General features: G+C 55.6%; 1 protein-coding gene across 1 annotated transcript; it reads right to left on the bottom strand.

Annotated features, from left to right (window-relative positions):
- Positions 1–1,135: 1,135 nt before the first annotated feature.
- Positions 1,136–13,742, bottom strand: CHGA (chromogranin A). The gene is made up of 8 exons (XM_027568705.2): positions 13,517–13,742; positions 12,663–12,709; positions 10,229–10,322; positions 9,334–9,402; positions 6,803–6,898; positions 5,035–5,457; positions 3,838–4,328; positions 1,136–1,601 (listed from the first exon to the last, which is right to left on the bottom strand). The coding sequence occupies exons 1-8, from the start codon at positions 13,560–13,562 to the stop codon at positions 1,518–1,520; spliced, it is 1,350 nt and encodes a 449-aa protein (XP_027424506.2). The 5' UTR covers positions 13,563–13,742; the 3' UTR covers positions 1,136–1,517.
- Between the last annotated feature and the right edge of the window lie 2,321 nt (positions 13,743–16,063).

Genomic DNA, 16,063 nt, shown 5'->3' on the forward strand with positions numbered 1-16,063 from the left:
CTCTTTCTCCAGGGCTGTCTGTGGGATCACACCTCTTCGACATCTATTTTCCCTCAAAAAGCTTCTCCCATGGTGACTTCACCCAAAGTCTGGTGGTTCTAGTTCTAGTGACACCTGTGCTTTGTGACAAGTACTGATGCTCCGGTCCTGTTCACACAAGCAACAAGCAACATTAACCAGACCCCCAAGCTGCCTTGTACTTGATTGTGTACATCCAAGCACATGCTGTCTCCCTCCATATACAGACTGTATATAAAAATCACTGCTTCTGGAAAAGCCAGGAGACGTCCATTGGCTCTTTCGATTGGGCTTTGTGTTCTGCGGGATTTTATTTAAAGATTTTATTTATTTTTCAGAGAGAGAGAGAGAGAGAGAGAGACAGCATAAGTAGGGGGAGAGGCAGAGGGAGAAGCAGGCTCCCCGCTGAGCAGGGAGCCCGATGTGGGGCTCGATCCCAGGACCCTGGGATCATGACCTGAGCTGAAGGCAGACGCCTAACTGACTGAGCCACCACCCAGGCGCCCCTGTGTCCCGCATGATTATGACACTACAGGTGGCCATCTTTGGGATGGGTTATTTCAGGGACAAGGTGACCGCATGTTCTCTTTGTTAACTAGTCGTGGTAGCAGATGTTTTGGTATCCGACCGCCTCGTGGAATACAGTTTGGTGGTGTGTGTGTTATTTCTGTAATTGTCATGGATGGAGTGCACCCTTGAAACGTGTGAAGAAATAAACGCCTTATGGCACCAGCTTTGGAGGGTGTTCCTCTGTGCCTCGGGATGGTTAGTGGCAGTGGCGGGCAGCCCCCTCACCAGCCTCCTAGGCGAGGCTAGACCTGCCAGGACCCTTCCTTCAAAGGACTCGTATCATCATCATAATGGTTTTATGGTCCAGGCTGCCCGGGCCCTTCGAATCCTCCTTATCATCTGATGATGGAAATAATACGTATTCTCCCCATTTTACAGATGAAGAAATTGATGTCCAGAGATGCAAAGTCACTTACCCCGAGTCCCCTGACTAAAAAGTCGCCCAGAAAGGATTTGCTCCAGGGAAATAAACTTCCCCTTGTCCCTTTGCGCGAACCCACCCCACCCCACTCTGAGTCAAGGGGGGAGACATCCACAGAAACCAGAAAGCCCAGAGCAGATTTATTTTTCCTTAGATAAATTTTGTACAGAATATATTACAGTCAGGAGTTCTCAGCTTTCACCAAAAGGTCAGAAGTTATTGCAGTTGTGCCCAATGGCTCTGATGGTGGAAAGGAAACTTCTAGAAAGCTGCCTGTGTCCAGAGAGAAAAGATCACCATTTAAAGTGTGTGTGGGGGGGTGTCCGCCCTGCAGAGGGGTGCACCAGGGCAGGAGTCAAGAGCAGGAGGAAAGGAGCAAGGGGGCGACAGGGTGGCCTGGGCTTGGGCAGGCTGGGAGCAGCCTCTCTACCAGAAGTAGCACGCGGGCCGTCTGGCCAGGGCCTGCAAAGGGCTGCCTCGGGGCCCTGGCTGGGGGGCGGCCGGCGTGTCAGCCCCGCCGCAGGGCCTGCAGCTGGTGGGCCACCTTCTCCAGCTCCGCCTCGATGGCCGACAGGCTCTCCAGCTCCTGGTCCTAGGAAGGAACATCAAGGCTCCTGCAGGGACTGGGCCGGCCGTGTGGACGGTGCAGTCTGCCAGACTGGTTGTGCCGCTGGCTAGCTGTGTGGCCTCAGACAGGTGGCTTTGCCTCTCTGAGCCTTAGGGCCTTCATTCATACCATGGGGACAGAGACACTGCCCTGCTGGGATTACTGAGGGTTACTGTGAGCAAGAAATGGAGGGGGACCAGGGGCCCTGACCCTACACCACCCCTGGTGGCCTCAGATCCAGACCCGCCTCCTGAACGGCTCTGGGCAGACACATGGAAAACGAAGCCTCATTGCCCTCCAGTGCTTCTCCCAGGCCCCTCTCCCAAGGCCTGGACCATGACAGTGGCCCCGAGGGCGAGGACAGGCTTCCCCGCCTGAGGAGCCGTGGGCCTTTGGCACAGGTTGAGGGGGGTGAGAGCTGCCCTGCCTCTCCCTCCTGAGGGCTGGGCCTGGATCTTTAGGCCCCATCATAGGGGGCTCTGGCTGCCAGGGTGGTTCGGGGCAGAGGACCCTTCTGGGAGTCCTGCTCTGTGCCCCAGCCTCAGGAAGCTTCCAGGAGCCCCCGAGTCAGGACTGATGTCCACAAGCCCATGCCCTGGGACTCAGAGCAGGAGTCAGGGAAGGCCATGCCCCCACACCCGGTCTTGACCTGGGGAGGGTGGTCTTGGCGGGGTCCCTGCTGGATGCCAGGTGGTGGAGGACACCCCTTGGGGCCACTTGGAAGAGACGGACGTGGTTGTCATGGAAATAGGGAGCCTAGAGCCTTCTGTCTTGGAGTAGCCCCGGGGGCATGAATTCTGTGATGCTGGAGCATTTCTGAGAAGCCCCTCGGGCTGGGTGGAGGAGGCCCCTGCCCTGTCCTGTCCACATGGCTCTGGGGCCCCCATTCCTCCGCCCTGCAGTCCAGGCTCCCTCTGCCCATGGAGAACGGAAGCTGGCAGACACCTCAGGGCACCTTGCTCTCTCCAACCTCTGTGGGTGGGGAAGGGGGTGATCAAAGGTGCCCGGGCTTGTCCTGGTCCAAAGCTAGGGCTGGAGGGTGGTCTCCTGGGGACACTGACAGATGACCTCTCCTAGCTCCAGCTGCCCAGGAGTCTTCTTCCTCTCAGGCTGCCAAGAACTGGTCCCAGCGTGGAGGGAGGGTTGGGACCCGAGGAAGGGGCCACATCCTTCTCTGGGTGGGCAGAGCGCACCGGGGCCATGGAGAGGTCCCAGCCCCCGCAGGGCCCTGATTCCTATCTGGGCACTGAGGCCTGGACCACAGACCCCTGAGCCTCCTCCAGCTCCAAGGTGTTGTTGCCAGCCTGCCTCCCAGGGACCCCAACTTGCACCTCCTCACCTCTGGGGCTATGTCCCAGCACCCCACTGAGCTAACCAAGTATCCCTGGACATGGCCAGGTTTTGAAAGGTCATGTGTGTTCTGACCATAATAATAAGGTAAGCAGAAAGGACTCCTTACCCCTATTTCTCAATTGGGGGAACCAAAGAGGCTCAGAGGAGGGCAGTAACCCACCCAAGGTCACACAGCTAGGAGGAGGCAGAACCCAGGTCTTCTGGTGCATCCGTGCCTCCCTCACCCACTCACCACCAGGCGCTGAGGTCCCGCTGGCCCTGGCCCTGCCCCAGGGGAGGGAGGCCGGGTCTGAACCTAGGAGGAGGGTGTGCCTGGGCTGCCTGGAGGCCAGGATAGGATGCTGCTGGATCAACCTGCCCGCTGGGGCTTCCCAGGACACCCCCTGTTCTTTCACGACCCCCCCTCCCAGGCCCTTGTGGCTCTCAGGGCCAGTGGGACCCCCCGCCTCCCAGACCAGACCCTGCCAGGTCCTTTCCCTTCCAAGCTCCCTCTGTCCGCAGCTCCATTCTTGCTCCACTCCCAAACCTGCAGAGCCTGTCTAGCGCCTCCCGGACAGAGGCCCGGAGACCCCAGGGATCCGCTTCCCTACCTCTCCCACTCCCATGACCTGACCTGAACATTCCCCTCTCTTGCCTGCCTGTGAGCCAGGCTGCGCTCACGCCCCTGCCCTGCCCCGCCCTTGCCCCTGCCCCTGCCCCTGCCCCGGCTCTGCCCCGCTCCCAAGAGCCCCCCCCATCTGTGTGCTTCTCCGGTCTCAGACCCACAGGGGATCTGACTGTGTGCCGTGGGTGGCGGCAGGCGCTGCACATCTAGCCGGGCCCACACCCTGGAGGCCTGGCCTGGGGCCGGCGCCCGCCCCATACCAACCTCTGGTCTGCGGTTGGCGCTGCCCTCCTCCTCCTTCTTCTCCTCGGGGTAGCTGCGCACCTGGAGGGGCAGGCCCGCCTCCACGCTGTCCTCCCGGGAGGGCGGCCTCCAGCCTCGGCGCAGCTGCAGCCCCGGGCCCCTGAAGTCGTAGGCCCGGGCCCGGAAGGAGAGCCTCATGGAGCGGTCAGGGTCGTCTTCCTCCTCCTCCCCCTCCAGACGCTTCCTGGCCGCCAGCTCCTTGGCCAGCTGGTCCATCCTGCTCCATCGCCTGGCCTCCTCCCACTCCTTGGAGAGCTGTTCCTCCTCCCGTTCCGGCTCTAGCTCCCCGTTCTTCCCACCCCGGAAGGGGCCCTGAGGGGCCTCGGCCATCTCCTCCACCTCCTCCTGCCGGGAGTGCTCCCTCTCGCCCTTCCCCTCGGGGGGCTGAGCCTCCTCCGCCCCGGTCTTCCCGGCTCCATCCACAGCCAGAGGCTCGGGCCAACCTGGAGGAACTGGTGGGCAAGAGCAGGAGAATGAAGGAGGGACCCCCGCTCTCCCGGTCCCTGCCACTCCCTGGAGCCTCTCTGTGGCCATCGCTGTGACCGCAGACCACATTCAGGGTCCATGATTCCACTTGGAGGAAAAAGCCATCTTGATAGCGTGCTTTGCAAGACCCCCTCCAAGCTCGGAGGGCTGGGTTGGCCGGAGCCTGCCTCTTCTGTGGGCCCTCTCCCCCCGAGAAGCCCCGGACCCAGGAACCACCCAGCTGGGGAGGAAAGACCCTGACAAGGCTCTCGTGAGGAGCCCGGGGCTCTCCTAAACCCTGGGTGAAGCCGACACTGTCCCCAGACCAGCCTGTTTGCACCTGTCGTGCCCGAAGCCCACCCACCTCTGTTCCCGAAGCCCACCCACCCTGCAAAGGCCCCTCTCGGTCTCCTGGGTCGGAGTGGAGGGGCCATGAGGAATAGTGGGAGATGCAGGGTTTTGGAGTCAGACAAACCTGGGTTGGAAATCTCAGCTTTTACTACAAATTAGCTGTGTGACCTTGGGGCAAATTACTTAACCTCTCTGAGCCTCAGTTTTTCCATCTGGGAAATGGAGATAATACCTACCTTTCAGGGTGGTTGTGAAGGTGGGAGGCAATTGTGGATGCGGTCCTCCTTCCCACCCTCCCCCTCTCCCGGACACACTTGTTAAGGCGGCAGACATCATACGTACTCTCGCCCCTCCGGATCTCCTTGTAGCCAAGGCTTGGGTGGGGGTTGAATGCCTCGGTGGGGCTTTCTTCTTCAAGGACAGCCTTCTCTCCAGCCTCTGTGGCCTCCTCCTCTTCTCGCTTGGCCTGCTGCCCTCGCTCCGCACCCACGCCCTTCTCTCGGTCCACCAGGCCCTGGGAGAGGCTCTTGCTGTCCTCCTCGGCCTGCGGGCCTGGGTGTTTCTGGCTGGGAAGGTTGTCTGGGGGGTCGGTGTTGGCGACCTCCTGCTCCCCCGGGGCCTGGCTGTCCTCCTCGACCTCGGACCCCTGGCCGGGTTCTGGGGAGGCCTGGGGCCTGGCTCCATCTGTGTCTCCACCCTTCTCTGTGTCTTTGGAATCTTCTCTTCTCTCCGCAGCATCCTTGGGGGACGCCTCGCCCGTCACCTCTGAGGAGACAACAGTCAGGCCCTGAGGACCAGGCTGCACACGGGGGGGTCTCCCGAGAGCCCGATTTCAGAACTTGGTCATTTTATCTTTAGGTTTCCATCAAGTCCGGCCCAAGATACTCATGACAGAATTAGCGCCACCCGCTCTGTGTCTGGGTTTGACCTGAGCACAACTGGCGTATGTTTCTTTCTTTGGGATTCTACTTCTTAAAGCAGGAAGTGATTTAAAAAAAAAAAAATCACCCTGAAAATGACCTCAGAATTGAAAATTAGGACATCAGCTGAATTGCCATGTGAGCTTGGGCAAACACTTTAACCTCTCTGTGTAAGAGGCACCATTACTGCAACTTCATTCTCTCCTCCACGTGAGGCTTGAGTGTCCTGTGGAAGCGTTCAATTCCTATTTGTACGGTTTCATTAAAAACATTTTCTGGTGGCTGTCTTTTCACAGTAAAAATCCCTCCCGACCCTAGAATGAGTACTGTTGGACCAAGTGCTATCAAGTACATTCCACCGTTTGTCCAGGACCCCGGGTGAAAGTGTTCCCATCCCGTCTACAGAAGCTCTCCCTGACCCTCAGGCAGGTCAGGTGACCTGTCCATGCTCACAGTCTGTAAGCAGCAGGGCCTTGAATACAAGTCTCCAAATGCCAAGTACAGGGTGCTCTTTGTGCTGACACATAGCTACCTCTCCCGTTAAAGCTTCCAGGTGCCCCAGATGGAAGTCCACTGAGATCCCTGATCCTGGAAACTGGCCTGTCCACCCACCTTCCACACGCAAATAGCAGGCCCTGCGGGGGCAGTTTGTGGCTGTTTCCAGGCAGGAGGATGAGTACTAGGGCATCCCCTTGACCTAAGCCATGATCTCTTTGACCTTTAGAAGCTCTCTGGCTTCAAGAAAGATGATCCAGGTTCATTTAGTGTTTGAGAGCTATTCTTCCGGGATCTTCCTACAACAAGACTCTGCTGAGGCACCACCAAATCCCAGGAGGACAGGTGCTGCGTGGTGGGGGTGGGGGCTTTCTGCTGCAGTGGCCTCTGGGAGGATCCGGCGTTGAACCTGCCCTGAGTGTGAGCCCCTGCGGTGGGCAGGCAGGGCCACCCTAGGGCTCTGTAGCGAGATAGACCTGGATTCCCATCTCTAGTTATGCTGCTTACCTTGGACAAGGTACTTAAATCTCTCTGGGCCTCAGTTTCCCCATTTGTACAGGGAAGATCGAAATGATAGCTAGGTACCTTACAGTGCCTAAAGGAGGGGCTCCTTGACCCCTAGGAATCTTTGATCTCGTAACTACTGTTCTTATCTCCTCCCTCCCCAGCCTCTGGCTAGACTGGCCGGCACTGACCTTTCAGCTCGGCCTGGTCATTCTGCTTCTCAAGAGCGTCTGAGAGTCCATCCTCAAGACTGCTGTGTTTCTTCTGATGTGCCCTCTCCTTGGCACCTGGTATGAGAAAAGGTGGGCGAGGAGAAAGAGAGAGAGAGAGAGAGAGAGAGAGAGAGAGAGAGAGAGAGAGAGAGAGAGAAAGAGAGAAGAAAGAAAGAAAGAGAGAGAGAAAGAAAGAAAGACAGACAGAAAGAAAGAAAGAAAGAAAGAAAGAAAGAAAGAAAGAAAGAAAGAAAGAAAGAAAGAAAGAAAGAAAGAAAGAAAGAAAGAGAGAGAAAGAAAGAAAGAAAGAAAAAGGAGAAAAAGTCCCATTTGGCCAAGCCCAGCCCTGGCATATTTGTGAGCGTGAAGGCTTCCATTTCCTTATGTGTAAACTGGGCATGTCATGTTCCAAGCCTGCTGAACAAGACATCGGAGGGGGCAAGAGCTCCAGGTGGGGGTGGGGGTTGCTGGCTCCCCCTGCCCTCTCCCAGCCAGGGCCCATCAGGCAGCCACCGCACCTCTCCACGCTCACGTTTCTCACCTGGGAAATGCGAACAAGCCTTACCTGCTGCCTCGGACAGCAACAGAGACTCAGATGGAGCAGAGGGTCCCAGGGGTGGGAGCAGAGAGTGGGGGCCCTCTGCACCTGGCTGGTAGCTAGGGGGACCCTGAAGCAGATCACGGTGACTGCTCGTCTGTTCCCTCATGGGGGACTTGAAGCAGGCAAGCCCTGCTCCCCTGGACCCCGTAAGTCCAGGTCTTTGGGAGAAGGCCCAGCAGGTGCCTGAGCTCCACCTGCTGCTGTGATCCACGCATCCCTCTCCCTGCATTGGCCCCGGACTGCTGCTGCCTCCCCTGACTGTCCCCATCCGTGCCCGGTTCCAGACGATGGGCTCTCAGCCAGGCCAACTCTGCAGACGCTGCTGCGGTTTTCCCCACGCTGGGAATTTCTGGGGTGGCTAGAGGCACCTGCTGCGGCGGCACCTGCCCGGACTTGACCCCCAGCAGACCTCAGCTCACACCTCCTGGTCATTCCTTACTATGTGACCTTGGGTAACTGGAGCTTTCCGAGCTGAGGGTGCTCACCCACAGGACAGGGTTGCTGCTTGGGAAACGCTAAGACAGACGTATGCAGAAGTCGCTCTGAGAGTGCAGAAGAGGGAGTGGACGGATGGCTAGGTGGGTGGAAGGACAGATGGACACATAGCTATGTCCCGTACTCTTCTGATAGAAAACAGTAATATGGATGCGTATTGAAAACTGCTCCTATCGGCTACACACGCATCTGTGTGTACACAGACATTTCAGGACACATCCTCCTATAACAGTCTCTGTTGACACTGTATTTAATTATTTAAATGTAATACATTAGTCATTCAATATGTAATTTTTAAATTATCATATTGCAATAAAATATTTAATGTTTAGCTAAAAAAATTCCCACCAGGGTCAACGAAGATGAAATGAATAAGACAGGCAGTGATCATCATGGCCCCAGCCAGCACCCACTCCGTGCCAGGCACTCACCTCACACTCCCAGCACCCATTCTCACAGGTGGCCTGGTCCATCCCAAGGGCCTCAGAGTGGGGGCGTCCCAGAGCTGGAGCAGCTTGTGTGCCTCCCACCCCACCCCACCCGAGCCCGAAGCCCAGCCCTGAAGACAGGCCCTCACTTCCTTGGGAAGCCGATGCGTGATTCCTGACGGAGGGCCCGTGCCCAGGGAGAGGGCCAGGGGCCTGCCCCCAGATAAGCAGCCGCTTCCCACAGGGCATCAGCATGGGGCGGATGCAGGGCCAGAACCCATTTTTTCCCAACTCCCCAGGGAGTCTGTCTCTGTGCCTCCCATGAATCCACGAAGGAATCTGGGGGTGGGCATCTGTGGGATGACATCAGCCTAACTCTCCATCCCAGACTCCTGTCCAGGCTCTGCTTGAATATCCTCAGTGACAAGGAGCTCATTACCTCACAAAGTCACTCCATTCCTAAGAGTATCAGTGGATTTTCTTAATCTCTTAGAGAAAGACCTATTTTATTCTAAAACATGCTGAAAGTCTGGTCTGTGTTTTGGGGGCAAGCAAGACCTTGCTTCCCCCATCTACCCCTTGAGAAGAAGCTCACAAGGGGAAAGGGGACCCTCCTCTCTCCTGGAGACCAGTTTGCTCTTCTGTTAACAGAAGAAAGAGATCCTCTCTGCAGCCTAGTCTTAAAAGTGCTTCCACCAAAATGACTGATCCCCAGAGACGGCGGGGTATTAGGCGAGCTGCATCTGGTCTTGGCATGTCCTTAACTTACTGTGTGACCTTGGACAAGTCACTCAACCTCTCTGGGCCTTAATCTCTTTAACTGTATCAATGACAAATCGGACCAGGTGGCAGGGAAGAGCCCACCTTTCTATAATTGCAAGGAAATAACCAAATCAGAGAGAACTAGGACCTTGCTCAAACTTCCATCCTGGTTTTCTCTCAATTACTGGAATTACCCAGACTCCTATTCAGGGACTGGAAAATACCTTGGAGAGCAAGGTCTTGGAGCTCTTTCAGCAAATTCTGATGTCGCAGGATTGAGAGGATCCGCTCATCTGCAGTGAAGGAGAGTCATTACGGGTGGTTTCCAGAGAAGAGCCGAGAAAGAGATTACCATCAATATTTTCAGCTGAGCACAAGGAATTTATTTTGGAAACTCAAAACCTGGGTAGCAGCCGCAAGATCAGGTCTTGAGATACCGCTTTGGAGGTGGCCTCCTTCCCAAGGAGCCAAGACTTCCTACAGCCTCAGAAAGTCAGCTGCCGGCCTGGCCCCCAGACCTCACCTGAGAGACGGCAGGCCCCCAGGAGAGGAAGGGGTGTCTCTGCCCCACATTTTCCCATCTCCGTGTCTGCTCAAGGGTCTACTCCACCTGGACTACCCTTTCTTGATTTTTTCTATTGATTTTCAACTTTTCTCTGAAAGTCCAACCCCAGTGCTAATGGTGGATCCCTCCAATAGCTAGGCAAAACTTGACTGCTTGGTTGGAAACACTTTGTCTTTGCCGTGCCCACCTACGACACTCCTTTATTCATCACAAACCTATAGATTGTCTGCCAGGTGCCGGCAGCTTTCCTGGGCTCTGGGGATATAGCAACACAACATCTCTGTACACAGGGTGGACAAGGTGGCTTGCTGTTCCAGCCCTGGTTTCATCCTGCCCAGAATTCTAGTTAACTGTGTTCCTATTGTTCCGTCTGCTAGTCTGTAAGCTCCAGGACCACGGGGCTGTGACCCCCTCATCTCTCTACCACCCCGACACTAGCACAGACTTGGCCAGGGCAGGTGCTTGATCACTGGATTCTGCCCAAAGCCACACACCCATATCCTCACCTCCCAGCCCCACAGACAGTAGCCCCCCCGCACCAGCCTAGCCCGTACCTCCTCGGAGTGTCTCGAAACACTCCTGGCTGACAGGCATGGGGCTGGGCTTGGAGAGTGTGTCAGAGATGACCTCAACGATGCACTTCATCACCTAGGAAGAGAGTGGGGGCAGGTTGGGCCTGGCTTGTGTATGGGGCTCAGCCCCTGAGACTCCAGGGCAAATTTCTAATGAGACTATAGGGACATCTGCTTTTGTCTTCAGGAGCCCGTGGATTCCTGTCTCAGGGGCACAGCTCTGCATTCTTAGCCAGACAATAATAGCGATCATAGAAACCCCTTATATGGTGTTTACCACATGCCAGGTGCTCTAATCTGGCCAGCAGCTACCCCTCTAAGGTGGGACATGGTGGGGGTGAGTACCTGGTACCAGGTACCAAGTGTTTCTCTAAAGATGGGGGAGCTGCTCCTGGGCATTAAGGTATGTCTTGCAGAAGTACTTTAGTCTTGCAGATGCCTCAAAAGTCAACTGTCGCCAGGAAGTATTTCTGGACTGCCCAGAGAATAAAGACCTTCCCTGGCTCTACCCTGCCTGAAAAGAAGACTTGGATCACTGTCTCCCAAAACCCATGATGTTGTCACATGCAGGGAGTGACAGCCTCACGGTCTGGCTGTGTTCCCCCATGGGATGAATCCTGTGGCTGGATGTGGGCACACATCAGCTACATCTGGGTGTCCATCCCAGGCCAACAGAAGTCAGATCTCTAAAAGTTTTGTCCAGTGCCCAGCAAGGTGCTGTGGATAACCAGGCAGCTGATAAGTGGATCTTTGAAGGTAGTGCCAACTGCAGTGCAGTATCCTAGCTGAGTGATCTTCGGCACATGACTTGACCTCTCTGAGCCTCAATTTGCTCATTTGTAAAATGAGAGCGAGAAGACTTTCCCAACTCCCCTCCCAGGGTGATCAGAAACAGATGGGAAAACACTCTACAAAGCGTGAAGTGCCACACACACCAAGGGAGGGATTCACAACTTTCAACCTGCTTCAGCTGCCTAGAGCAGGACAGGAAACCAGGAGGTGTCAGACATGCATCAGGCAATGCTGGTGGCGAGTGAGGGGGTGGCAGGCTGGGTCGATGGGATGCCAAAGCAACCCATCCAACAATTCAGGATGGCAAACTGGCAAACAGGCTCTACAGTAGTCACAGCATCGTAGGATGGAATATTTAGGTCTTTACCAGATGTTATGGTGCTCCTGACCCCAGGCTGCTGGGTAGAGTGTGGGGACTGAAGTGTCTCCCATAAAGGATCTGGTAAGAAGGACCCTGCAGCCTGCACCCTGCATCCCCCTGCATCCGTGGACCTTACACTGGGGATGTCAGATAACCACCAGTCCATGAGGACAGATTTTGGGAGAGAGGAATTGGATATGGATAATAATAATAATAATAATAATAAGGAGCTCTGAAGGGAAACTCTAAGGTGCCCATTAACTGAGGACCTGCTATTTGCCAGGTGCCTTACATCTATGATTCCTACTCTCACAACTTCCCTCAAGGGAAATACTATAGATGGGAAGAGGGGAAGCTCAGAGAAGTTAAAGAATTTTGCTAAGACCACACAGTATAAGAGTGGTAGAGGCTTCTATACAGGCTTGTCTGCAAGTAAAACACAGGAAATAAAATTGAGCAAACAGAGGTTGGAATTGCTTTGATGTTTTGGGTTGAACCACAGCCTCTCCAGAATGGAAGAAAACAGCTCCTGAGAAGGTGAGGGGTAGAAATTTCTCTGGGTCGCAAGTGGGGGTATCCGCAAGCACCAGAGACTGAAAAAACAGCCCCAGCCCAGATGTGAATGAATTCCAAGTATACACCCAACAGAGAGTGTCTCCCTGGCTGCAAAGCCCCCCACTAGTATCTCCTAAGGCCCTTTCCTGAGGGACATCCACCATCAGCCCCAAATGGCGAGGACCCTGGGTGAAGAAGCCATGATCAAGAGTGTTTTCATTGTGAGATCGAGGGCTCTGAGTGCCTAGGGGGTGGGGGTGGGGGTTGCTAGCTGAGCCTTGGGAGGAGGGGAAGATCAAAGAGGGAGGCCAGAGCCAGAGAAGTGAAGACCGTCCTTGCAGATCTGTGGCAGCCACAACCCACAACCACAGGAAGTGCCCCCCCCCCCAGAGCAGCTCAGCCTGGGCCTGCCAGATTTGGAGCGTTCAAGGCTATAGCCAGACACCTTGGCCCAGTAGCTAAGGCACAGGCCCCATGGGCAGCATACCCAGCTCGGAGGAAGCTGGGGAAGTCCCCACAGCAGGATGGCAGGGAAATCTAGCAATCTTTGATATCTTCTTTTGCAAGCTGTCCCCAGGCTCAGCAGCCGCAGTGCTGGCTCTTGGCTTTATGCCAGACTCACTCCTGCAGCTGCCCAAAACCTGGCTGTGAGGTGTCCACTGGAGCCTCCTACCCACCATCCCGGGGCATCCCCATACCCCTTCTTACCTCGGTGTCTCCTTTATTCATAGGGCTGTTCACAGGAAGGGCAATGACTGGGAAGAAAAAGAGAGTGCTGGGGTGACTCCTCTGCTCCAAGGGGCGAGCACAGTCCTTCCCTGGCTTGGGTTTACAGGGGACCCATTCACCCCAGTGCCCCCCCAAAACTGCCCCCACCCAATGAGACGCTGGGGTTGATCTTGTTTCCCTTCCCTGGCGGCTGCCCCCACGGGAATGGTCCCCAGAGGCTGCACTGAGCTCCCTAACGCTTCCCTTTGGGAGAGCTCCTGCTGGGGGGGGGGTGCGGGGAGCTGAAGGCTAGTGCCACGAAAACAAGGCCAGCGGCTGAGTGGGACTGGGGTGGAGAAGGAAGCGGGGAGAGGAAGAGAGACCCCAGAGGTGTGGTGAAAGAGACGACGAGGAGGAGGAGGATTGTGAGAGATGATACGGAGAGAAAGAAGTCAAGGGCGGAAAGATGGGGTGAGCAAGAGGAGGGAAGAGAAAGAGGGGAGAGTGGGAGCCAGCAAGGGTTCTCCCATCTCCCCCAGTGACCTTGGCCAGCCATGGCATGGGGCCAGAACTGGCTCAGATGCAGTCGAGATGTCGAGCCCAGATATGGAGTGGGGGCGCCGGGGGTCCTGCGCCGCGGGGTCAGGAGTCAGGCCCAAAGAATCAGGTCTGCGGGTTTGGGGTCGAGGAGGCTCTGCGGGGTCAGCAGGGAGGCGGAGGCGCTGTCCGCGGTGCTGAAAGCTCGCCGCGCCGGAGGGGAGGGACGAGGGGCGCGCGGCGCTGCGTGGGGCCTGGGCCTCAGGGCAGGCGAGAGCGCCGAGGACCCTCTCCCACGAGACCCCGCGCTAGCTCACCTTGCCCGGCGCAGAACAGAAGCGCCAGGACAGCGGCGGAACGCATGGCGATCCCGAGGCGCCGAGCAGCTGGCGGTCTGGGGCCGGGCACGGCAGGCACCCTGGCTAGCTCTGGCTGGACGGGCGGCCTGGGGGCGGGTTGTGGCGGCGCTGGCGCGGATTGGGGGCGGAGGTCTCAGCTTTCCAGTCTGCGTCCTCCTGCCTGTCCACCCACCAGCCTCTCTTCACTGGGCTCTGCTACTGCAGGAATTTATATACCCCCGGCCCCGGAAATGACGTCATCGGGACCGCCCCTGCCCCCTTTTTCCCACCCCTCTGGGGGTCTGGCTGCAGCTCGCTCCGCCCTCAGTCTCACGCCTCTCGCTTCTGGTCTCCGCCTCTCATCGCTCTTGGGTCTGGCTGCGAGGCGGTTATCTGGCTTCCAGGAGGTGGCAAGGGGCCTCGGCGGACCCTCCACCCCTCGAAGGTTCCACCGACTTGCTGTCTGTGGACAAATCATTCCTAGTCTTTGGGCCGCGTGTTCCTCCGATGTACACTGAGGTCCCTACCAGCTCTAGAGCGCCACTTCATGCTCCTGAGGTTCCCTCTGCGGGGACGCCCCTCCCCTGATAGAGTCTGGAGGCTTGCTCACCGCTCAGGGCTCCCTCAAATATCTCGGGAGTCCTAGAGAGGCCTCCCGGCCCCCTGTTTGAGGAAGGCCTTCCTCTCTCTGACAACCCAGTTTTGTGCCTTCACAATTTGTAATGGTGTATGTATGTATTTACTTGAAAATGTTTGGTCACCATTGCTTTCACAGCGCTGAGTTCGGCAGCTGGCAGAGTAAACACATTTAATAGAGAACTGTTGAAGGTACTGACAGAAAGGCCAAGCCAGGGATGAATGAGTGAATCCTGGGCTCTGGCCCTTGTTGGACAGCTCTCATGGGGGTGGGGGTGAGGCGAGGCAGGAATGGGGGACAGCTCTTTGTATCAAACCAAAACAGGAGTTGTAAATTGGACTCATTAGCCCTAGTTCAGTCCGGTAGGATCACCTTCTTGCTGCTGGTAACCCACTGTGTCTCACGTCTCTTTGAGTGTTCTCAACATCTGGGTGTTTTGTGTGTCAGGTTGGTTTCTTGGTTTGTGTCCCTCTGCCCTGGGGCCACATTGCTGCTCCCAACCTGGATGACACATTGGAAGCCCTTTGCCACCTGACCCCAGTGTCATAGTGAACCTGGTATCTGGGCTAGAGTTTGGCACCAGTTGGCATTGTCCAGAGCCACCTTCTTCCTGCGATGCTCTCCCCACAACTGCTCCTGCTATTTCCTACTTCCTGCCCCACCTGTGCCCACTCCTGCCCCTAAAGGAAGACCTGACAGGAGTTCAGAGGGCACTGAAATGATCCTTTTCATGTATTTATTCTTTCATTCAGCCACTATTTGTTTAGCACCTACTATGTGCTTAGAACATCCTAGAACTGCACTCAGCTATTCTAGGTGCTGAGGATACGGCAGTGAACAAACAGACAAAGTTCTGATTCTTATGGAGTTTACATTCTAAAGTGTGAAGACAGGCAATGAATAAGTAAAGAGGTGAAATACACAGTTGTCAGGTGGGGACAAGGGCTATGGACAAAAATGAAGCAGGGAAGGGGGGTGAGTGTGTTGGGGAGGGACAGGGCTATGTTTCAAATGGGGTGCGTCTGAGAAGTCTTGACCAAGGAGGTGATGTTTCAGCAAAGATCTGAAGGTGATGAGGAAGGAGGTTGCATGTGTCCAGGGGCAGGGGGCTCCAGGTAGAGGGAATGGCAAGTGCAAATGTCCGGTGGAGGGAATGTGTCTGGCACATTCAAGGAGTAGCAAGGAGATAGGGTGAAAGGAATCTGGAAAATATAGCTGAATAGTAACACACAGTCCAACTCAAAAACTTGGAAAATGCACAGAAATGCAGGAAAATGCCATACCGGCGCCCCCCAGAGATAAGCATCAATGATTTTAAAGTATATACAGTATTCTGTAGTCTTTGTTGAGGTGGCTCCCTTGGTAAAGGGCAGTTCCCAGCAAAAGACCTCGGCTGAGCACTGACAGATTACATGCACCAGGCCCTTCTGATATGGGGTCGCCCTGAATGGCGGCAGATTCCTCTCCAGAGCCCGATCATACAGACTGAGTATAGTCGTCCACCACGGTCTATTGTGTGCCCCAATTAGTTTTACTAATGTACAGATAGATTTCCTGGTTTGCTTGTTCGTTTGTTTTTGTTTCTGTTCTTGCTATTTTAAAAAACAGTTGTATACACATACCTCTGTGGCATTTGCAATTATTTCATGTAATAGTAGGTGAATTTCTCCAAGAAAATGGATATTTTTAAGACTCTTGGTACGCACTGTCCAACTGCCATGAAGAAAGTTGAACCACTTCCCAAGCTGAGTGGATTTCTCTCAAGGGAAATTTCTGAGCCCCTGCCACCCTTCCAAGGGCCTGAGTTCTCCAGGAGCCTGATCCTGTTGACTCCATGAAGCTGGGCATAGCCAGCCAGCAAAACCGTCCCAGACTAGGCTTCTAAAATA

The sequence above is a fragment of the Zalophus californianus genome, chromosome 6 (assembly GCF_009762305.2).
Source record: "Zalophus californianus isolate mZalCal1 chromosome 6, mZalCal1.pri.v2, whole genome shotgun sequence".
Lineage (NCBI taxonomy): Eukaryota > Metazoa > Chordata > Mammalia > Carnivora > Otariidae > Zalophus > Zalophus californianus.

Bases quoted from the DNA above. Each gene is read 5' to 3' on its own strand.
- CHGA (XM_027568705.2), bottom strand. From the start codon at position 13,562: ATGCGTTCCGCCGCTGTCCTGGCGCTTCTGTTCTGCGCCGGGCAAG. The intron at 12,710-13,516 runs GTGAGCTAGCGC...TTTTCTTCCCAG, and splicing joins TCTGTTCTGCGCCGGGCAAG to TCATTGCCCTTCCTGTGAAC. The intron at 4,329-5,034 runs GTACGTATGATG...CTTGCCCACCAG, and splicing joins GGAGATCCGGAGGGGCGAGA to TTCCTCCAGGTTGGCCCGAG.